We start from the raw sequence: 24,252 nt of genomic DNA, 5'->3' as shown, positions 1-24,252 counted from the left end.
TAGTAAGAGAAATTATATTTTCTAACCATTAGTAGGGTCAGGAATAGCTAGTAAGTCATTATTAGATAAGGAAATAGGTTGACAAGGGTACAGTGGAAGAAGCATGGATATCCTCAATTATGTTCTTGACCTGCTGAAGAAAAATAGTAGCAATGATGAAAATGTTTCTCACATATACTGAGCTAATACTCCTTCGTTTATGCTAATATATATGTTGATTTTTATACGGATGATATTATAAAAATAATAAGGCTGGACTTATGGCTGACATGATTTTAGACTGCTTGGAAGTTTGCCACAAGTGACCAGGTGCTACATGTTTTATCACCTATGGAGCAAAAGATTGCATAAGATGAAAACTGACTAATGTACTCAAAGCCGGAGGTTCCAGGTTCCTCCAAACTTTTAATTCTTTGGAACATCCCCCTAGTCAGCATACTCCTTTCTAACTAAGCTTAAGTACGTGCAGTTGAAACAATCCCATGCTCTTCCCCTTTCTATCTCTGCATTCATTTGCCTCCCCTTTCTCTGTCTTCACTTCATCAAGCATCCTGCACATAGTTATATGCCCAGGTATTAAAATAAATCACAACAACAGCAGCACCACATTGGTGCTAAAGTATGCGCACTTCATTTGTAGTCTTTATCTATACTGAAACACTTAAAAATGCCCCAACCAAGGCTTATGTGACCCACCATCAATCTCTGATCATCAATTTGTCAGTATTCACAGCCTCATAATACAGAACTTTGGGGGCTGTGATTCAGGCAGAGGACCCTTGACTATGAGAACATGCCACCCACTTATTAAACTGCACAGTTAATATGCAGATGATCTCCCTCATATTAAACTGTACAGGGTCTGGTTAATGGCTGGACATTTGATCCTATTGCAACAATATTGCTCTCAACCTTGATTACATTAGTGATTGTAGTTTAATCCAATTTCATGTGCTCAAGACTTGCAGACCACATTACTAGATCTTCCGCTTCCTTCTCCCATTGCTCCTCGTCCTGGCTCCTGTTCTTAGACTCTCTACCAGACGTATTCTGGGATCCAGATGCTTTCATAGTAGGAATTATGCAAAAGGAAACAAGAGAATAAATGATTTTGTGTGTGTAAAACTGTAAGTAAATTGGAGCACAACATTTGTGGTTTTTTAAAATTTTAAAAAGTGGTATGCTATATTAACATATGTGCTAGATAATTTTTCTTATATTTCAAAGAACTCAAATGGTGTTTTAGTATATTAGGAGTAGGGTAGTTACTTTGAAGTGACTTTTTATGATCATTTTGAGAAATAATATGCATATAATTATTTGTGTCTGGAAATATGGCTTAAGATGGTAGGACCTTTGATTTGGGTTAATATTTATTGTTTTAGGTATAAAATTTGTTTTGTTTATGCAAAAGTCCATCAGGTAGAGTGTATGCTCAAAATGTTTACATGTTGGGTTTTACAGAAAAAGTTAACACATTTTATAGAAATCTGCCCACCATGCAAATAGTACAAAAGAGGAAACCAGATATCTTTATGCTACAGAAGATATGATTAAAGGAGAGTACAATAACATTTTCCATATGTTGAAAATGTACTCGCAGGGAAGATTGAGGTTCACCTTTGCCACTCATGCAAGGACAAAAGGCAGCGTGGCAACAATGATTTAAGCCGCATATTATGGAAAGAATTCTGTCTTGCATTTCTGGGCCATAGACCTGACTGCCGTGGGAGAATGTGAAATCATCCTCTGGAGGTGTTACAGGGAAGACTGATAAGCATTTGTCAGGGATGGATCATTAAGTTTTGGGAAATATCTTCAATCTGGCAGATCAATCTTCTCTCTGATGGCATACTGTTCCAAGCCAGGCTATGAGCCCTCCAAGCATTAAGCCACACCTGGAAGGTCTTCACTTGAGGTTCCTGGTGCAATCCAGAAAGGAATTGGAATGGCACTCTCCATGTTTGTGCAGCAGTAGTTTGGTGCAAAATAGGAGGATTTTGTCCTAGTCCTAATAGGACCCCCCCCCCAAATGCTCTTCACAAAGAAGGAAGTGTGTAACACCTATGCACCTTTTCATTCATCTAAATGACATGATCTTCAACAGTGAAAAGAGATGGCTATATTTTTATATAGTATATTATAAAATCAGTTTAGCTCTAAGTTCACAAGCAGCAGTCCCAATTACTTCAGGGAAAGTTGGCTATTTCTTCCGCCTACACATGTCGCTTCAAAGAAAGTAAAAAACAAAAATCTTGGAGTCTGAGAAGTACCTGGAGATGGGCTTGGCAGAGTATGATAACTTTTCTTGCTTTCTACCAATCTTTCTCTCTTTTGGTTTTTGATAAACTCAGAGATTAACAATCGATGCCTGAAATGATAAAGAACCAAAAAGAAAATGAGCACGGTTGAACGTAACTTGGGCCATGAACAGAAACATGGGCTTGTTTGCTAGAGTACCAGAAGTAAAGTCTTAGAAACCTAATTGATTTTCAGTTAATCTTATCTGCAGCAGATGGCTTTCAGGTTAGGGCTCCAGAATAGTTCAAAGTTAATTCTTATCTGAAAAAAATACTTCAGCATGCATAAAAACAAAACAGCTGGGGGCAATGCTGGTACAAGAGATTGCATTACTTGACCTGAGTGGCCACAGTCTCCTCACCTCTGCCCAAACTCCTCCTCCTCCTTGCCACTAGTGCCACCTTTTCCTTATCTCCTTCCTCTAGCCCCTGACATGGCCACCTATTCCACTTCCTTCTCCCCCCACTTATCCTCTTCCTCCCCTCCCCGCCACCATGCTAATGGTGGAAGCACTGGCATTCTCTCGACCTCCTCCCTACACTGCTCTGAGGAAGGGCCAAAGGGTCTTTTCTCAGAGCAAGGCATTCTGGGCAAGGTGACTGGGAGAGCCCCTGCACCACCACTGCTGCTTTGCTACTGCGCCTAGATGTTGTACCTAAACCCACAAGGCAAGCAAGCAAGCAAGCAGAGGTCTTGGGGGCACCCATTTGCCACCCCCAGCTGAATGCAGCAATTGTTTCAGCTTGCCTCATGAAAGTGTGGGCAGGTCCTGACTGGGGCTTTGCTCTTCAAGATATTTAGCACTTTACCCAACTTTCAGCAAGATAGCAAAGCAGGTTCTTATCTGCTAAGCATGAAAGAGACCCTTTGAAGTAGGATTGGCAGGATAACCCACATTCCCAGGCATGCACTTATGGACTCCTGCAGACAAGAATGCATGTGCCTCAGCACCTCACATGCTCTCACTCACAACAGCAAACACAATTCCCAGAATTCATTTATTTTTAATGCTCTGCTCATATTGCTTCTTTGCATTTTGCGCCATTGTTTTCAGAGCAATAAACATTATTAACAAGATGCTTTTTGCTATACCAATTGCAGTTGTTCACACCAGAATCTGAGCAACGGACAGCATGCGATGTAAAGTTGAATACTTGAACACTGTATATATTCCAGTGGAATAACTCTAGTTATCTGCCTTGGCTGTGGCAGAGGGAAATATGCACCAGATGTAGTCAGCATGGTGCTCTCCAGATGCTCTGCAGATGGACTACAACTCACATCAGCTCCAGCCAGTATGAACAATAGTCAGGACCAATGGGAGTTGCTGCCTACAACATCTGTAGGGCATTTTGGCTATTCTTTAGCTGACTGTTGCAGCTAAAACAGACCTAACCTTGGAAAGAAATATTACAGCCCCGTAATATTAGAAAAGCTATACCCTTACACATCACAACAATATAGAAGAGTGGTAACATCAAAAAAGACTAGACAAAACATGGAAAATGACACTTTGAAATCCAATCAGATCTCCCACAACATGTGTTCTTTGGTCCTAAAAAGCAGATATGATGAATTATTCAGTTATCATTATTTTTTTGCCTACCCACACAACCATACGGGTGGATTGCTCAGAGTACCAATACAGCCACAATGAAAGCAAATTTAAAACAATACCACCCCCAAATTCTGGAACCATGTTACCTTTCCTTAAAATTAGACAACATTACTAGATGCTCTCCAGTGCTACAGAGAGGGGCAAACAGATCTTTCAATGGAAATATACTTTTTAAAAAAGTTAGCAAGAACTTAATTATTTGCAGAGCAATGCTGCAATGGGGAGGGGGTAACCTTGAATTTTTCACTCTTTTAAATGGGTCACATAAACGCTTTAGTAGTATTAGTCTTACAGGTTCCTCCCTTATTTTTTTTTAATGTAAAAGTATTGTTCAGGCATAGAGAGGGGATTGAGTCTTGTGACACTGTTAAACAGATGTCTATGACAATCACAAAAGTTAACACACATACACTAAATTCATATATTTTGACTTCAGTGGTTTCTGGTGGGAGGAAATCTGTTTTGTCCGGTGTGATTTGTGGTTTGCTTGCCACCATAACTCAAATTCTACTTCCTGACAATGCATAACCTAGAAGGAAATCAACCCAAGAGCCCCTTGATCTTCTGAAAAATGAAAAGTCTGTATAAGCTCTTGATTTATCCATTCTCCTGCTCCCACTGACAAAACGGGGGGGGGGGGGAGTGACTTTCAATTAAATGTGAACTTAATTTGGTTAAATGAATTCTCCTTTCAGCCACATGGGGGCATAAATGGTTTAGATTTCCACAAAGAATTGCAGGGGCCGTTTCTTAAAAATGTATTACATGCTCAAAGTGTTTCAATGATCATTAAGCTGGTAAAATCCCTGTGCTCTCTCTCAATCTGTTAACTGAATTTAAGGCACCCTTCCCAATATTAAAAAAACCAAAACCATTTCATCTTCATATGTACCTTTCTCGCTATTATTCGCCACTGCTGTTTTATACAAATAGTTACAAACTACATTGCCTGTGCATATGGATAAATCAAGGGGAAACAAACAAAACCTAAGCCTCACTTCGCTGCAACAAGAATTTAGTTTAATGTCCTAATCACCATCTGTTCCCCAAAGTGTCACCAAATGGAGCCAACTAACTTTGCCCCACAGTACTCAATGGGAGCTTATTAAAAAATGAGCCCACAGTTCCTTGTAAAACCTTATTCAGCATTTCTTGTTCCTGCTATGACCATGGGGCAGAAGCTGACATATATATGTGATATACTTCCTTGCGGAAAGTCCAGTTGCCTAACATAGGACCTTCTAAACTTGCAAAAGCTGCTCATGAATGTCACCTGCAGAATGTCAGAACACATGACAACACACTAGTGTTCTGGGGATATTACCCAGTCATTGCAGGAGATATCCCAGAAAGAAGAAATATTTAGGATCAATCACTATGGCTACAAAGCATTTTGGTGCATAATGTTGCTTACTAGGTCTAGCAAAATGAGACTTGCGATGTCAAAAAGAGAGCAGTTTTTGTAAGTGAAGCTAGCGACTGCTTTGAAGCTTTTTATTTTCAAACAACTCATTTTAATTGCAGAATTCAGAAGAACTCTGTACATAGCAGAAGCTTGCATTCTGCAGCAGAGAGACTAGTTCTGTAATAAGCATTGCCCTAAGTACTTTATGAAATATCCGTGTGTGAAATCCGATGACCACTTAACATGTGCTTATCAACTTAAACCCACCTCCACCCCGCAAGGCAACTGTAATTGCACTGAGAGACAGTAATCTATAGGCTCCAACTATTTAGTGAGCTGAATGGTATTCTCATCCTGCCCAACAGCTATGGAAAGTCCACCAATGGCAAGGCTAAGCACACAGGGCCTCCAGAAAATGAGGGCCTTCAGACAACTGTTTATTTACATCCTTCAAGCTGCTACAGGCTAAGTTTGCAGTGGTGCCCACAAAATAGGTGGCTGACCATTCTCACCACAGTTTGTAGGAACAAATGCTACATAAAAACAGACTTATGTGCTGTTTTAAAATGTTTTATGAATTCAGCTTTAATCACAGAGATAAAATTACTGGTATATTTAGCGGAGCTGAAATTATGACTATCACTCTGCTCTTTTCTTCCTATCCAAATTTACATGTTAAAAGAGAAACTGCAAATGTTCAAACTTACTGTTCCCAACCCTAACCCTGCGGAAAGCCATCTAATTAGACTTTAATTTGATTTTGACCTGTTTTTAGGAGGTAATTTAATTATTGTTTGATTTTATACCAATGTTATATATCTGATGTTAGCCGCCCTGAGCCCGACTTTGGCTGGGGAGGGTGGGATATAAATAAAAGTTTGTTGTTGTTGTTATTTATTGTTTTGCACAGAGGAAACAGCACAAATCCAGGGCCACGTGCACGAGTATGTATTTGGGGAAATTCCCATTTCTGCATGTTAAGATGTGATCTTAACTGTCAAGGGAGTGCCTTATGTTCCTAAAAAAATATAAATCTAAAATCTTATTATATACATTATACACAAAATATTGTATAAAATATAGTCAGTATACCAGCAAAACACTCAAAATACCTGCTTGAGTGCTTCATCCTTGAGCAGAGCTTACTTAGAAGCCTGTACTGAATTATTGCTTTGAAGCACTTAGCTCAAGATGCCTATGACATATCTCTGCTCATGCTGAAGTGCTCCTCAGGCAGCCAATGCCACCTCAAGGCATTTCCTGCCTGAAGCGGAACCCAACTGGCACCTCCCTGCAAAAGACAACATTCTAAGATGCCTTGCTGCACCATTCAGACGCCAATCTCTGCCTTCAGGTATGGCTTTATGCTGCGACACAACAGGGTCAGCCATGCAGACAACTTTTTCACTACAAGCAAAACTGGATTGTTGCCGTCCTCATCTGGACATGCAATAGTTAGGGGAATCAGCTTTTTGCCAACCAAACGAAGCAACAGATAAAAGGAGACCAGATTGGAAAGTTCCAGTTACAGATAGGTAGCCGTGTTGGTCTGCCATAGTCAAAACAAAAAAAAAAATTCTTCCAGTAGCATCTTAAAGACCAACTAAGTTAGTTCTTGGTATGAGCTTTCGTGTGCATGCACACTTCTTCAGATACACACAGATACGCGTGTATCTGAAGAAGTGTGCATGCACACGAAAGCTCATACCAAGAACTAACTTAGTTGGTCTTTAAGGTGCTACTGGAAGAAATTTTTTTTTGTTCAGATTGGAAAGTGTCTGTCTCCTACCGCCAGATGGCAGTGGGAGGTGGCCATTTCACTCAGGCAAATTCAAACGGGTGGGGGGTTCATAGCAAGTTCCTTTCATGTTCCTATGAAGTTAACATGAGAAAGCTGCTCTGATTCACAGCAAATGCTGCTTTCTCAAACAGCTCCAGCCTGTTCATGCTGCATTTTTTTGAAAGTAAAAAATGGACAGATGGGTCAAAAAGGACGTTCTCCGTTTTTTGGAATGTTTTCTTGGGTCACGTAGGATGCTGTGGTGCTACATAATGAAGCAATTATCAAATGCATAACACAAAGAACTTCTGTTAAGGGAAATAAAACAAGGAAGTTGTGTCAAAGAAAAATTAACCCTATATTCCTCGAGTCTCTTCAGAAAGAAAAATAAACTCATTTAGTCCCATAGTTTGCTTTCCTTCAATTTGAACTTCAAATTAGATATTCATAGAGTTTCTGTGAGTTTGTGGGCAAAACTATCTGGTGAAGTGCCTTTCCCTGCCCTGTATATATAAACATATATATGAAATAATTAGTTGCAATCTTCTTCAGCATGTTTCAAAACATACATTAAATACATAGTGCTAGTCAGGTAAAATAGATTCTTCCATATGGGTATAATCTATTTTATAACCTTTAGACATTATAATCAGACTGACTGATTATTTGCTCTGGGGTCAGAGGGAGAGGGGTGCACATGCTTCTCTGTCCCCAGAGCAAGTTCCAAATAAAATGGAAAGATTGGCCTTTATAAGGGTGAGGACGCACTCCCCACACAGCCCCAGGACCAGCCCATTCTACATATTCTGTCATATGCAAGAATTGAAAATGACAGGGAAAAATAAGTAGCAGCTAAAGGAGGGCTGGTTGCAGTATTGGGGAAATCACAGGAATCCACTAGCAATCAACTTCCTTGTCCACTCCTCCTCTCCTTAATGAGACAAAATGTGAAATACTGCAAATTTACTTGGTTGAGTGCTGCATCCTGACCCTGATGATGCTCCTTGTGGAGATACAGAGGCACTAAGATAAGTGATTAGAGACAGAAAAGAAGCAGTAACTGTTACATGTAACAAAGGTGGGCTGGGTGACAGGTAGAGTTATTGACAATTTATTTCTCAGATACTCAGTTGTTTGAAGGCAGCAAAACAATACTGTCCATTTAGTCCTCTGTGCCACCAAAAGCCATTTTCTATAGAGCCAGTGAACTAAAGGAACACTGAACTGAGTCACAAAAACAAATAAAGGCAAGATTATTTGGAGATCCATAGGGACAGGTATGGGCCTCCTGCAACTTGATAGTCTTCCACAAATAATTAAGAACATAAGAAGGGCCCAATCAGACCAAAGCCCTATGTAATTCAGCATTCTGTTCTCACGGTGGCCAACCAGATGCACATAGACCACAAACAGGACATGAGTATTATATCCCCAGTACCTGGTATCAGAGGCATACTGGAAATGAACGCCTCTTCTCCCAATCCCAAACAGACATAAATAAGAAGAGAAGATTTTAAATCTACCTAGGAGGCAGCAACCACACACATTGGATAAAATAATAAAGAGAATTGTCCCCAAAACTATTTCTGAGTCAAACATGTCATTTCAGTTTTCTTTTTGCTTTTACTATTGTCAAAAGGTGCCTATATTTTCAATGAGTTTTCAGCAGCCACTTGACATGAAGGAACCCTACCCTAAGAGTCTAACTAGGGTGACATGGACTAATGAAAGGGTTTACGGAAAGAAATTATAAGGAGACCCTGTCAAGGTTTTGCTCATTTGGACAGACAAGTTAAAGGATTGCTGAGCTCCCTTGCTCCCAAGGCTGCCTCGAGATGTGCTGTAACTTAAGAACTGCATAGTTCCCTGGAACAGTAAAAACCAGCTTTCACACAACCCTTTCTGAGCTCTAATTAGCACCTAGGATTGGGATGAAAATAGAAATGAAATTTTGAAGAGCAGTTAAAAACTTACAGCTCATGCATATCCATAATCTCCTTTTATATTTTGACCCAGAGAAGACCTCTCAAGAAAACAATGCTGAATTCATAATACATCTGAGCATTATAAGCGAGACAAATTTGCATTCTGAACAACAGCATTATGAACTTTTGGGAACCCCTGCTTCAAACACCCCAGAAGTTTCTTTCTTTCTTTCTTTCTTTCTTTCTTTCTTTCTTTCTTTCTTTCTTTCTTTCTTTCTGCTGTTAAACTTTCACAAAAGAGACAGGTGAACTCATTGCTGATGGAGACCTTACACTGTATTACTATTATTGCTACATGATTCTGTATTACCTGACCCTGTGGCTTCATAATTCAAAGCATACATTTTGATTTACTGCGGATACCCTCACAAAGACATTTTACATATATAATCAACTATAACACCAAATCTGAAATTTGGCACCATATTTTGCTGCTTCTAGATGTGCACAATTTGAATTTTCATAAGATACCTACGTAAGACTATCCCATTGTCCTTTGTCCACATTTTCTGCCCTCCATCCATAGCGGTTTCCTATGAAGTTTGGGTCTTCAAACACTAGAAAGAGAATTGCCAACAGTTTCAACAGGAGAGCAATTATGTTTAGTGGAAACAATAAGAGTCTGAACAACAAGCTTGATCCTTAAACATACTATGCCTTTCAGCATAGTATGAAAGCTGAAGGAATGCTAAAGGGAAACTTCAGCGAGCAACATGAACCCTAAATAAAATCCTATATAAAAAAGTGAATTTAAGACATGTTTCATAGTTTCTTCTATGGGTGTTTCTGCCAGATGACATTAGGAAGACAGCAACCAGGAAAACGATCTTCTCAGTGTTTGTGTCCCACTTGTAGAATGCCTTTCCTTGGCGAGTAACTGAGCCACCAACCTTTTATTATTCAAGAGAAAGGGTCTAACCAATTTTCACAGACACTTTTTGGTGACTTCTATGCCTCGCTGTATTACTGCTGCTATTTTAAATTTTAATCTCACAAAGTCATGAGCCAGCTTTCATTCAAAAACTTCCTTAGTGTATGGAATTGCTCCTGAAAGTTTGTGCGGCCTGACTTAAAACTGCAGCTGCCGTACTGGGAGGTCATGAGAATGAGCCCTTGCACTTACTCAAATCTAGCACAAGATCAGAATCAGGCTTGCTATCTTTAGTTTTTGCTAAACCAAAAGCATCAGCTTACCTGGGCTTTTAAACTCTTCTGCAGCTTTTGATGTGGCCAATTTATACCATGTCCAGTAATATTCTTCATACGATATGGATGTAACATATCTGAAAACATACATTTGGGAGAAGGATGAGTTTTCAGAGAGGATTATGCAATTAGCTATCTGACACAAGTTTTCTGGCAGGATGTTCTACAAAGCAACAGAATCAGCAAGAAAATGAAAAAGAAAGGAGGCTTGAAAGGACCACATTTCTTACTACTCACTTTCCACACAAAGACAAGCAGTATGACTTTAAGGAAACACAAGCCTACATATTTACACCCAGTTTGAGTGAGCTGGATTGGTTATTTCCCAAATCCCTTTGTATGAATCTCCTGCCCCAAAACTAAGAAAAATGACCTTATAACTTGCCTAGGACAACATCAAGAGAAATAAGCCTTAAAAATTCATATTAGGGATGTGTTTAGCAAAGTAAGTTCACATATGAACCAACCATTTTTTCCTCAATTTTTTTCCTCTCTACACAACTCACAAACCTCCGTGTGAATCAGGCTGCTAGCAATCCAGACTTTTTTTTAAAAAAAAAAGTGGTAGCATTTTTAAAATTTTGCAGGACGGCAATATCTATGGAAAATCTGATTCATATTCCTGCTTCTCAACATGATCCTGTTTGTAGAAAGAGATCACATAAAAAAAGAAAAGCAGTTAACTTCCATCTGTGATCTGGTCTTTTTTTTAAAAAAAATCTAACACAATAAATACTGAATTCGTCTTAAATCAGAAACAATGGAAAGGATGTATTTTGAGTCATAGAACAGAACCAGTGTTGGAAAGGACCTTGGAGGCAATTTAGTCCAGCCACTTGCTCAATGCAGGATCCGTAATGGAGAATCTGTAATGCAGCATACAACCGAAGCTTCCCTGAGAGATGGCAGTCCAGTTTCTGTAAAGTGATGGACAGCCCACATGAAGTAGATGGTGCCACAAGATCAGGGCCAGCCTTACCGTTAGGCAAACTGAGGCAATCACCTCAGAAATGAGCATGGGAGGGGCAAGTTAGCATCCCACAGGCCTACCTATATTTCCCCCCCACCCCCCGCTTTGCTGAATTAAGGACCAAGAAGGTTCTTCCACAGAATGAAACATTATGGGTGCAATGGCTGTGAGATTGCCTGTGCTTTCTCTGTGAGTTGTTGTAGTGGTGATGCCAAAAATTAGTGTGGGAGGGGGAGTTTATAAAGATACTGAAACTTTACATTTTCACCCCTAATGATTGCATTTAAAGACCCCCAGAGCTGCACTGAAATTCCAACTGAAAGCTTTTCCCTCTTCCTCTGATAAAGTCGTCAGAAACACACCAACACACTTGGCTATAACACAGGGCAGGTTATGGCTTCTCAGAAATTCAGAAGCAAGCTATGCTGTGCTGTGTTTAAAGAAAAGTATAATCATGTCATTCAAACAAACAAACAAACAAACAAACAAACAAACAGGTGAGAGCTAGGCAGCGGGCTTTTTCCTGACTTTCTGTCCGGTGCAAATGAAGAAAAAAGGATGGTCTCTCTCTCTCTCTCTGGCAGGGGGACACTATGAGAAAGCAGGCAGAGTTGTATGCAGCCTTTGTATAGCTTAGTGCCTAGGGCGTTCAGTGTCTTATTCACTGTTGGACATACTTCAATAAAATAGGCCTATCACCAAATCAAATAATTGAATAATTAAAAATAAAAGCAGCAGCATAATTTTATAAATAAGCCAAACAGAGGGAGCCATGTATAGGAGCTCCAAAAAACCCTCTGGGCGTGTTACTACCACAGATATTTCAGCAGGCTTCAAAGAATTCAAGAGGAAGGAGACCAGCAACGTACTATCTTATAAAATGACAAGAATCTCGAGCACAAAGAACATCATTATTCTTGGTATATTTGATGTTCCTGCCCTGCTCTTTCCTACACTTTTGTTTCTGCTGTCCTGTAAGATGTTAGCAGCTGCTCTTCAAAGACTTTATACTTCCCTCTTTAGTTAAAGTTGTGAGAAACTGTCCAACTCTGAACCTTCTTCAGCCACTAACAACAAGGCTGACACCTCTATACTTTCCTAGTACCCTCAACTCTGAAACTTTTCGCTCTCCTGCCCCATAAAACTGTCCCAATATTTTTCTACCACAGAAATTCTGGTGGGAATGGATGGAGTTCAAGAAGGGGCATGTTTGTAGCTTGAGGGTACTCCTGGAACCAATATTGTCACCTGGGGCCCAGCTGGCCTCAGTGGCTCAGCTGTTTCTAGATACATTTGGTTATTGGCAATGGCCCCCCAGGACAGAGATGACTTGGACACAGTATTCCAAATTCAAATTCCAAATTCCAAATCCAGTAATCAGACTGGATTATTGCAATGCGTTCTATGTAGGGCTGCCCTTGAAGACAAATCAGAAACGTCAACTGGTTCAAAATGCAGTGACCAGGTTACTGGATAGGGTTGCCTTTAGAATTCGTATAAACCTTCCTCTAAAACAGCTGCATTGGCTGCCGGTTCATTTCTAAGCTTAATTTAATGTGCTCACACTAGTGTTTAAAGCTCTAAATAACAGGTCCAAAGTATCTGAAAGCTCACCTTTCCTACAGACCCCCTTGTGTTTTCAGTTACCTTTGTAACAATATGTAGTGACAAGCAATGAATTGTGGAATGTGATACTGAATCACAGTTCAATCCTTCTCCCAGTCACATGGGACGAAGGGAGTGGGGAACATTGCAGCCTATGGCTTCACTTGGGCTTGCAGAGGCTCGTGTGTGTAACACTAAATCATGGTTTAGCTGTTACACACAAACTCAGGCATAATAAACAGTTGTTGTTGTTATTATTATTATTATTATTATTATTATTATTATTATTATTATTATTATTAATGTTTTATCCATCCTGCTAAATATTTATGGTTTTGCTCTAATACTTCTTCCACTGTTTCAACTTATAGAGGTTTTATATCTTTATTGTTTCTATCATTTTATTGTTATCCTGATTTTTCCCCCTGAAGGGTGGCTTACTAGTTTTCTAATTAACCAACCAACCAGAAATATACAAAATGAGTTAATTTATACAGTTACCCTAATTTGGATAGTTATAAAATTGGAAGCTTTTTGTGGCCCATTTACAGCCTCTTAATCATAATTTATTACCTTTCTTGGCCATATTCTTCATCTTCCTGGGGATGCCTGAATGTGCTGAGAGATCTTTCCAAACTGATAGCTATAAAAAGAGCAACTTTTAAAAATATGTGATTTGCTTACCCTTAATGTTCTGGGTACTTACAATCCTATCATGCCCCCCAAAGGGTACACTAATACATAGTTCAGATGCAGTTGAACCCAGTGCACAGGAATGTCAGTGGTCTCAAAACCTGGCCAAAACTACATGGATGCAATGGTTCTGTGAATTGGTGTTTGCAAGTGTGAGGTGGACATGCAACTGCTGCAGTTTGCACAATCACTGCAGCTTGAAGAAGTACTGCCATGACCATTCAAAGTGCAGTGGCAAATTGTCTACATACCATGCGCAACAAGTGCCTCATTTGATCCTGTCTGGCTTTTGAGGCTGCCCCATACTTAGTGCCAACCCATAGGAAATTGTATGGGGTCAATGAAGACCTCAACAGATTCTAACTTGTCTGAACAAACCCATTCACATCACAGGTGCAGAATAAAAATGATGTCTTCACTCAGGAGGCCTGTTGTATGATAATGCTAGAACTACCCTAGTTAAGAACTGCATCCTCCAGTCAAACACAACCTCAAGGAAAGAATGCTCATATAGGGTCTTGCCATATGAAGACCAAACCACCCTTGTGCTCAGCCTTTTTAAATCTTGGGTCCCCCTATGTTCTTTAATTGCAATTCCCATCATCCTTGACCACTGGCCATGCTGGAACGAAATGACGTGAGTTGTAGTCAGTGCTATTTTTCTAAAAAAAGAGGTGCCAGAACTCACCATGAAGGCCTCCCTCTTTCTGTTAGAATGACTGGAGGTGCTGGAACCCACAAGAGAGGTGACAGAACTGAGTTCCAGTGAGTTCCCACTGAAAAAAAGACCTGGTTGTAGTCCAACAACATCTGGGGACCCAAGGTTGAGAAAGGCTGCTCTTGGAGGTCCAGTGAATGTGGCATATAGTTACACATATTTTAACATGTCTGAATTATATTACACCTTTGATCTGCTCAGGTGAGATCAGAATACAGGGAAGGTGCAGGATACATCTCAGTTCCAATGTCAATATTTACTTGGGCTCAAACCTTAATGTAAAGTAGTAGTAAAATAGTGGCATTGCTATGTGGTTACTTTTCATTGTGGGTGATGCTGTAGGGTAAATGTGGCATCTAAAGAAATCACTGGCTAACAACTCTAACTTTCTCCTATTCCAGTGTTGCCCTTGCTTCATTTCCCAGCTCATGACCTCTGCACAACCTCTGAACACTGCCTGGCAAATATGCTTTGTGAGATCATAGATCTGCCTAGAGAACCCATACTCAAGTTACATTGCCAATCACACTAATTAAAATTTACTGCCTTGTGTAAAATAGTGGTTTTTTAAGAAAGCCATTTAAACGGGTTCTTCTAAAACTCCCCATGGTGCTCAAAGAATATATTTATGACTGAAAGCATAAAGCATGGAGGTTTATTACCTTCTAGGTGCTGGCTAGTTTTGACACACTGTATAACTTTTTTCCTATACAGGGGATAATTGTTCTTCAGCAAATTAGCTGCCTCCAAGTTCACTGGATTTTTCAAAACTGGAATAGACAGCAAAACCTGCAGGAAGATACATGTGCGTACCAGTTTATAAAGCTTTGTGAATCACCAGAATTCAGAGAAAGTAAAAGCATTTCATGACTGTAAAGAAAGATACAAACATTTGCTTCTTTGTCAAATCCTGCTCTATGTATGTATGGACAAGGAAAACAGTATGGTCAGCCTACACCTCCCACCGTTCTGCTCTGTTTGCCTCAACCATGCCACTCCTGACTGCCATGGCTGTGTGGCAGAAGTGGAGTAATTGGGGGGGGGGGGCAGTGGAGTGAGCCAGATCTCTCTATGGCTAAACCAGTTAACAGGGAAGCGACTTCGCAGCCTCAACTTCCTTACAGCAGTGATTGCTGCCAGTCCCACCACGAGAAAAATCTATGGGTGAATTCCTAATTTGTGTGTGCAGAGCGTTAGGCTGCACATACACCATACTTTTAAAGCACATCCAGCCCCAGATGGACTCCTGGTAACTGTAGTTTGTTAAGGGCAGCTTTGTGAGGGGTGCACTACAGTTCCCATGATTCTTTTTTTGGTGTGTGTGTGTGTGTGTGCTTTAAATGTATGGGGCGTGTGGAGCCTAATACTCTGCACACAGAAGATAGGAATTCACTCACAGCTTTTTCTCAGGGTTCCCCAACAAGATTCAGCTGGGTGTCTTTGCACGGCACCAAAGAAATGTAGGCACATTTTGTCCCAGAACACTCAAAAATTCATGATGGAAAGTTAGCCATGTTGATTACTTTGCCCACACTGGTTTGCTTGTGAAAGAGTGACAGAAAGAGCCTTAACATATGAAAGATAGAACTGGTAAAAGCTGCTGCTGGGCTATTCATGTTCACCATTAGAACTGTCTGAAGTTCTGTCTGAAACATAATTCACATACAAATTAAATTCTTATCCAAATTAAGAACTGTTGTTACTGCTACAGCTTTTAAAAGGTGGCCTTTTCTGCTTTTATTTTATTGCTTCTCACAACAGTTTTGTCCAAGCTGTTTCAGACAAGGATAATAAGAAGTAAGTGAAGCACATGAGCAAAATGAGGTGAATTAACAAAAGATGAACAAAATGAAAATGTGAATTGAGTTGCACATTTCATAGCTTAATTGGAAAATGGGGCCAAATAAATGAGTTTGTACAAAACTGCTGATATATTACATCCAAAGCAACAACTACTTCTCGATTGAAACAGATTTCCTTTCTTTTTGGGTTCCATGTTTTGACTATGAAAATCAATAGCAAACTGCTATGGCGTTCAATGAAACAAATATATGAATAACGGTTCCTGCTTCGTACAAATACAATTTAGGTTTGAAATCAATACTGTGGCTGGAATCCAAAAAACTGAGAAAACAATTCTTTGAAGCTGGTGCATGTGTGCTATACTTTCCCCCTTATAGGCCCTCTCTCCTAGTAACCAGCAAGCTGATTCTGAAACTTGTAAAACTGAGGGAAGCTTCATAAACAGTTTTGTGCTATGGGAGGGAGAGTGAACACATTTTCAAATGGTGAGCGGTGGCAGGGACTTCACTGGACTCATGGAAACCTATTACATGAACCTAAGGAAGCTATTTGGATCCTGGCATCAGACCCCAATTATCCTGATAACAAAAGAAAAGTAAGATATTTTTTTTTTTTGCACAGTTCTTTCTTTACCTGGATACAAAGTAGGATACCAGTCATTGTAAGTTTGGTGTCCCACTTGGTAGGATCATCTAGAAAATCCAGACAAGGTCTTCCAGTCTTTGGGTCCACTTGCATGGAAGACAAATCAATGTTCAAAATGGAGGTTCATACACTTACATGCCAATAAGACAGTTGAAACTTTATATCAGAATTATGCTAGATAGGTTATGATAAGTTTTATTCCCTACAGCTAGACAATGAAAGAAAGATATCTAAAGATCTGAGTTATTTTTCATTTAAAATTTGTATCTAGCATTCTATTAAATGATTCAAAGCGACTAACAAAATTGTCATAGCAATGAACAAACAACATAATAAAGGCAAAAAAGTACACAACACCAGAAATAAAATAAAAATTGAAAGTGGTTGCAAATGTATCAGCAGAAGTAATCTATACAAAAAGAAGAAAGACAACAGAGTTACTGCACCTATGGCCTCCTTAAAAAGACATACGCTGACCTGTGGGTCTAAAGGGAGGCAGTAATACTGGCCTGGGGATCCAGTTCTATGGAATCTGCTCTACTACTAAAAAAGGATCTTCTCCTACATAGTAAGCAAACTTCAGCTTGTTGGGGTGGGAATGGAGCAGGACCTCAGATACTTAAAAAGTACACGAAAGAGTCCACATGGAAGAAAGCTATACTTAAAGCATCAAGGTCCCAAAGCCATTTAGTGCTTTAAAAATGTGACCCATTACCTCCAGTTGAGCTTGACAACAAACAGGCAACAACCACAGACCTAGCAGTTTCTTTTTGTACTAGTTGAAATTTCTAGATGCCTTTAAAGAGCAGCACAATTTAGAGTGCACTATAGAAGCAGCAATCAAGTCTACTGGGTACTAGATCATGAATTATAGTGGCCAGCTCTGATTTGGAGGAAAGGGCAGAACTGTAGTACCAGCTGAAGCTCATAAAGGACAATCCTAGTCATCACTGCCAGTTTGGACTCTAAGAACTGTGCAGGATCAATGGCGACTCCCAAGCTGTGAAACTGAGTCTTCAGCAGGACTGTAACTGCATCTGATTCAACCTGTACACCTCTATCTGGATCAGACTGTCCACAAACCCACAATGTTTCTGCCTCATCTGGTTAGTGTACATATTCACAACACTTTTCTACACTAGAAGTTTAACTATCAAGTTGATAATTATTAGAAAGCTATAACTGGTGAAATGACTACAGCTAGCTTTGGTTGGTTTTGGCAAGCCCACTTTATAGGGTTGTTTGAAGCTAAAATGCAGCACTAAGGACCTGAGAGAAATGTAGCAAGTCAATAGATTCCTATCCTTAAGGAAAGGCTTTAGCATTTGAATTATGTGTAGCTGCTAAAAAGCACTTTGAAGTAGAACCACTCTGAAATCTAGGAGCATGACTGGGTCAAGGACACCTAACCTCTGCTGCTAAGCAATCACCATGGGAAGGACACCACCATCAATGCCATCCTTACCATTGGGATGGAACGGAATAGTGTTGAAAGTGATGCTTGGAGGGACTCTGTTGTAATCTTCAGTGTACCTTAATGATAGTTGGAGTTCAGCTCCTAGTACAAAAAATAAATAAATCAGAACATCTAAGTGCACGTGTAGCCCCAAACTGCATGCATTTACTTGGAAATAAGTCCTGCTGTCATCAGTATGCCTAACTTGCATGTAAGCTTGTACAGACTGTAGCCTTATATTGACATACTTTTAGAAATATTTATAGCTAGGGTTGCTACTTTGCAATGCAGACACCGGATGCAAACCTTTTAATCTAATGCAGCAGTGGGAGATAAGGCAGCTGCAGCTCCTCCCACCCACTCTCTTCCTGGTCTTGTTGCCCACTCATTCCCTCTCCTGCTGTGGTGAACAGGACTTCAAATGTGTGAGCAGAAAGCAGATGACAGGAATAGAAAGAGAACGGGCAGAAGGGGCCTAAGGTGCATCAGGGGATTTAGAGAGATGCATACAGTGTCACATTTATACCTCTAAGATAGCCTTTTCTAACCTGGTGCCTATCTCTTCTGCCACAACCAGCATGGCCAATGGTGAAAGACAATGGCAGCTGCAGACCCAAACAACTAGACTGCATCAGGTTGGGGATGGTAGCTGTATGGATAGCCACCTCTGAATTAGCAAATAATAGAGCAATGAGCTCAAATTCATTGTGTTTAAAGTTTATATGCTATTCCACTTGTTACATAAAGTTATAGACATATTAATGCCTATGCTGTGATATTTCATAGTTGCAAAACATCTGCTTTTGAAAATTTGCAATGCTATCAATACATGTGCAGTCATTTCAAAAGGTTACTGAAATCTTGTTTTTTTTTCTTCTTCTTTCAATCTTTTTCTACATCACAAAACATTTCAGGGAGGTGACCTATTATTTCAAAGATTGAACTCACAATGCAATATATGAAAGCACAGGAGCAGTTATTTTCACATATATACTTGCACCGAGCGTGTGGACTTCATTCCACGTAATGGGAAAGTCTGTGGGTAGTGCTGGGAGTGTCCCTTGTCTGAAACCTGGAGGGCTACTAGCAGTCAACGCAGATAATACTGAGCTACATAGGACCAATGGTCCAACTGAATCTAAGGCAGCTTCCTATATTCCTATGTTACCTAACTGTAGTGAATCCACTGGCACTGTTCATGTAGTTAAGGACTGTATACACACCTAATGACACTCATATATGCTTCAAATCTGTGTTGAGAAGCACTACATGACATAATAAAGCTATACACTGTATTCACAACCCAGTTTGAACTGTTCATTGGTGTTAAAATCAGACAAATATTTACAACAGGAATAAATATTTTATTGGATTGTAAAGAGTGAAAGGAGTAAAATTATTCTTGAAATGCTACTATTAAGGTATTGGACTGAGATCTGGAAGTCATTGATTCAAGTTCCACTTCCAGACTGACTGGGCAATATAATATAATCCCTCAATATACTGCAAGGTAATTGAAGAGAGAACACAATAGAGACTGCAAAGCATTTATATGTAAAGGGTTATATATTTGGCAAGCAGTAGTAACGGTACATTAAAAACATTGCATTCGTAATTGTTTTGGCAGTGCAATATCACAGTGCAACACAACATTTATAGGAAACAGTATGGCTACCTTCCCATAAGGTATCCTTCAGGCCTTCAATTTCAGCTACCCATTCCATCAAGCTGTCTCCCACAGGAGCAACAGTAATGCCCTGAGAAAAGAAAAGAAAAGCAGCCCAATTCAGACTTGATGGGACTATCACTTTACTTCTCCTTTCATGTGCTAGAGGAGATCATAAGCTTCTGATTTTAAAATAACCACAGTTCCCTGTGATGTTTGAACTTGGTGAACTGTGGTTTGATCAGATTATGACTAGTGACAACAAACTAGGATCTGAAACCACAGTTTAATTCTGGCTTATTCTCACTAACCCAGTTCCTTGGGTTCAGATGCAGTTAGTCTAAAATTAGAAGCAGAAGCTTCCCATCTCCTTCCCCATCACACGAAAGAGGAAGAGAAGATTGGGGTGGGGGTGCGCAAATCCAGCATTTGGACAGGCTCCATTCACAGACAGAATGCTGATAGCCTATGTAATGGTCACTTTAATAATTGTTTTGTATTGCTATTACTGTAATTATTATATGGCTGTACATTACCTGGATATATATATATATTGTGTGTGTGTGAGTGAGTGAGAGAGAGAGAGAGAGAGAGAGAAGAGAGAGAGAGAAACATGGTTTCCTGGTGTATCTGAATCACATTAATGTGTACATTTTCATTCAAAGTATGTCTGTAAGTTGTTTTATTGCAGTTTTTATCTATCAACATACCTTGTTTTATGCACCTAAATTCACCTAAATCACTCGTGAAATTAGTTATTATTTATAGATCCATTTGAGTTGATAGGGCATGCTCCCCTGTAGGCAAGGGGTGTTTACAATATTTTAAGTCTCCTATCATGTACATCTTTATTTGCCTCCTAATAAGGAAAGGATGGAATCCACATTCTTTGCAAGATCCATTCTTTCTATGAACAGATGTTTTAGATAAAATAATATTTCACACTATGCATTCTCCCACCATTTCCCTTCATTCCTACTCAAGCAAAACAACTCATCAACACAACTCACATACTGTATTTGTTTCATTCCTCTGTGTTCATCTTAACTCCAGATTGTTCCACAGTCCATTCCTTATTCTAAATTTATTACTTTAAGGACAGGTGTGTAAATCATCTTCTCAATACAACATTCTTACTCCCCCGACCAGAAAAAAACTAAAAGGGATAGATAATAAAAACCCATCCCTACATTGAGAAGTAGTATAGCATATACCGTTACCTTGAACTAAGGAAATAATAATTGCTTGGCTACTACTGGGGGGAGATGGGGTTCATCAACCTGGAAAGGTAGCCCATCTAGGAGAAGGAAAACTCTGATACTAAGCCTCTGCTGCCTTATGCGGCCTTATGGGATATCTTTGAGAAAAGAAAAGGCTAAATAATAAACCCTACACAAATCCAGAGTGGAGTCCCTAAGGCGGTTGGATGACGCCTTGTATGCCTCCTTCTGGCGACTCCTGCAGCCAAGCTGGTGCCAAATGTATTGATCTGCTTTCTTTTGGACCACATCAGTGAGTGAGGCCAAGAGGAGGTCTTATCATCTGGGCAGCTGACGACCTCCATACAAGCAGCCCAGGCTTGCACCCCGGGGAAATCACTTCGGAGCTGCTAATGCAATGGTTTGACTTCACCCCCAGAGGTGCACTCCATTGTCTCATGAGAGAGATATAATCTAGAAAAGATTGCAGAACCTCAGGCCCAGGGACTGAATGTGGCCCTTGAGGACCCTCAATTTGGCTCTTGGGACTTTCAGCCAGTCATGTCCCCTTCCTTGACATCACCCCACAATGGTCCAGCTCTGTGACCTTCAAGTGTTTTTCTCTGGTTGGATTTTTAAAAATTATTATTATTTTATTGCATTTATATTCCATTTTGCCTCCTAGAAGGAGCTCAAAGTGGTACACACACAGTTGTCCCCTTCCCCATTTTTTTCTTTATAACACCCTTGTGAAGTAGGCTAGGCTGAGAGAGACTGGCTCAAGGAACCTTATGCTTGAGGGGGGATTTGAACACGGGGCTCCCCAGTCAAGCCCAACACACTAACCACCACACTACACTGCAATAATGCCTCCTGCTTGCCTGGAGGAGAGAGGTGTGGGGAGGGAGGGAGAGGTGTATTCTGTACACTTTTGCCTCTGTCTCCTCTTACCACTGACATGGACCCCCTGGAAATGCAGCCCTTGAGCTGATAAAGATTAGTTGTCCCTGTATTAGAAGTTGTCCCCACACAAATGAAGGGTAGGTGGCTGCCACTGCTCTGGCATTGCTGGAGGGTCACTCTACGACTTTTTCACTTGGGGTTGGCACAGGTCAGCTCTCCTGTGTTTTTAACTGCTGCGTGACCACGGTGCAGAGGATCAACAGGCAAAACATTCCTTGCCATCCCACTGCTGTGCTGCAAAGGGCTGTACCGGTAAGGTTTCTGCCTGTCGTGATGTTTTTTAAGATGGCAACCTTATTCTTAGGAAATGGAGAAGGGAGGGCTGGTCTATTATGCACCACCCTAAGCACTTTAGCAGAGAAGCTTTGAGACACTAGTAAACTAATTCTCAGCATTACAAGAAGTATGAGGAATAAAGTTAGGTCTTTTTCAGAGAAAAGTGGGAAAAGGGTCAGAAGCTCAAGTTCTGCAGGTAGGAGCACCCTGTGAGCCAGCAGAAATGGGGAGATGACTTTCATTGGCCTTATTTCTTCTCCCTGGAGCCCCTTTGCCCCTCAAAAAACTGTTCTAGGAAATTGGGGGACTCTTTGAACCACCATATGTGGCAGTATAGGAAGGAGAAATTGGCAAAAAAGGTGTCATGAGTGGGAGCGTCTGCTAGATCCTTCTGACCTCTACAAATGGAAGAATCCTCTCTATATGCAGAGGATCAGTTAGGATCCAAGTCAGAAACATTTTTCATCATTTGGTTACAAAATCAATGCACAACTCATTTAAAAAAAGAATCATAATAAACTGCCCCTCTCTCTGTGTTTATTATTTAGAATATTTCTAGCCCACTTCATCCAGTTAGGCTCTTAAACATCACTTACCATGTGTAACATAATAATAATAATAGTTCTCTTGATTTATGGAACAGTAGAGAGGAGACATTACATCCCTTATTAACGACGAGGAGGGTTATGATGATGATGGATACAGTGTTATACTTCAGTCTTGATCTTGACCACTGTAAACAAAGTTGTAGGGCTTGGGGGTTGAGCTGTACTCACAAAGATCTTGGCTTCTTCATGTTCTATAAACTCTCTTTCCAGCAACAAGTAAGCTCTCGAGTGCATATTCATAGTACTCATGGCTCTCCCACAGAATCAGTCCTAAAGACCACAAAAATAAAAGGTTAGAACATTTTGCCTTTTCAAACTGTTGAATTGTATTGAGCTGCGATCTGCCAACACAAAGTTACCCTGGCAAAGCAATCCTGATATAGAAGAGCTTTTAAGCGGCAATTTTTTATTTTTTATTTTTTAAGACAGACAGACGAAGTCAACCCTGATCCATTTCTTATTCTTAGATAGAAGGTCAGCTACTGGCCCAGGTAGCACCCATAAGAAGGGGAAACTACAAAGGCAGAGCAAGAACTAGGCCATACTCAGTGTGTGGAGTGTAACCTAGCAACAGCAGCGTGCCTTCCCTCGGCTTGGTTCATTAGTTTTCCCTCGCCCAACCAATCAGGACAAGCCTTTGTTTGCTCTTTTGTCCTACCTCCAATCAGAAGCAGGCTTTCATCCAGACCTTGAAACTACAGTTCTTCAACTTCTGCTGGAATCAGATTACAGAAGCGGGGAGGCTCTCCAAACGCAGCAAGTGTTGAAAAAGCAAGGGCGGGGCGGGGGGAGCAAGTGCTTTAAAATGCTATGGGGCGTGGAGGCAAAACGAAGGGGCTAAGCAGCCCATGCCATTCCCTTACCAACCTCCTTGGCCACATCCCTCAGACGCCTGCTGCGGGGCAGAAGCACAGAGGAGGAGCCAAGGGGTTGGTTAAGGTCCAGCGCATCAAGAGCAGGCTTGGTGCCTCAGAGCAAGTCCTGGTACAGTTCCCAGGTGTGGGTTTGTCTGGAAGTCAGTGCTGGATTTATGTATAAGCTAAACAACTATAGCTTAGGCCCCACTCTCTTGGGCCCCCCAAAAAAATTAAAGGAAAAAAAACCTGGATGTACATTTCCAAAATATAAGACAAAAAACAAAATAAAACCTACATACAGCAGCAGTGTTTTTTGTGTTGTGTAGGCTCCTATGATGCAAGTCATGGGCCCCTCCTGCTAGCATGCTGCCTAATATAACACTGATTTGCTCATTTCTATATATAGGGTGCCTACATTCTGCATGTGCAAATGGCTTTAGATACCTATTAAGGCCATAAATTACCATATAGCATGTATTCAACACAAAAAACAGCGAC

At 40.4% G+C, this 24,252-nt stretch overlaps 1 protein-coding gene across 3 annotated transcripts; it reads right to left on the bottom strand.

Annotated features, from left to right (window-relative positions):
• Positions 1-23,462, bottom strand: UBE2U (ubiquitin conjugating enzyme E2 U). Of its 3 annotated transcripts, none has more exons than XM_081915875.1 (11): positions 23,066-23,462; positions 19,861-19,942; positions 18,195-18,287; positions 16,718-16,815; positions 14,944-15,070; positions 13,444-13,513; positions 10,284-10,372; positions 9,565-9,646; positions 2,274-2,371; positions 922-1,064; positions 1-133 (listed from the first exon to the last, which is right to left on the bottom strand). In XM_081915875.1, the coding sequence occupies exons 1-10, from the start codon at positions 23,144-23,146 to the stop codon at positions 937-939; spliced, it is 948 nt and encodes a 315-aa protein (XP_081772001.1). In that variant the 5' UTR covers positions 23,147-23,462; the 3' UTR covers positions 1-133; positions 922-936. The 3 variants fall into 3 exon arrangements, with proteins under 3 accessions (XP_081772001.1, XP_081772000.1, XP_081771999.1); XM_081915874.1 differs by having other exon boundaries at positions 1-130; XM_081915873.1 differs by lacking the exon at positions 1-133 and having other exon boundaries at positions 918-1,064.
• Positions 23,463-24,252: the final 790 nt, after the last annotated feature.

The sequence above is a fragment of the Podarcis melisellensis genome, assembly GCF_964234715.1.
Source record: "Podarcis melisellensis genome assembly, chromosome: 6".
NCBI lineage: Eukaryota > Metazoa > Chordata > Lepidosauria > Squamata > Lacertidae > Podarcis > Podarcis melisellensis.
The sequence above is the reverse complement of the archived record's forward strand: the minus strand, read 5'-3'. Positions and strand labels throughout refer to the sequence as shown.

What these genes read in the sequence shown, in the direction of transcription:
- UBE2U (XM_081915875.1), bottom strand. Translation starts at nt 23,146, where the DNA reads ATGAGTACTATGAATATGCACTCGAGAGCTTACTTGTTGCTGGAAAGA. An exon ending in GAAGGATACCTTATGGGAAG is followed by an intron (nt 18,288 to 19,860) that starts GTAGCCATACTG and finishes TTTTTGTACTAG; the next exon opens with GAGCTGAACTCCAACTATCA. An exon ending in GTATCCTACTTTGTATCCAG is followed by an intron (nt 15,071 to 16,717) that starts GTAAAGAAAGAA and finishes ATCTTCCTGCAG; the next exon opens with GTTTTGCTGTCTATTCCAGT.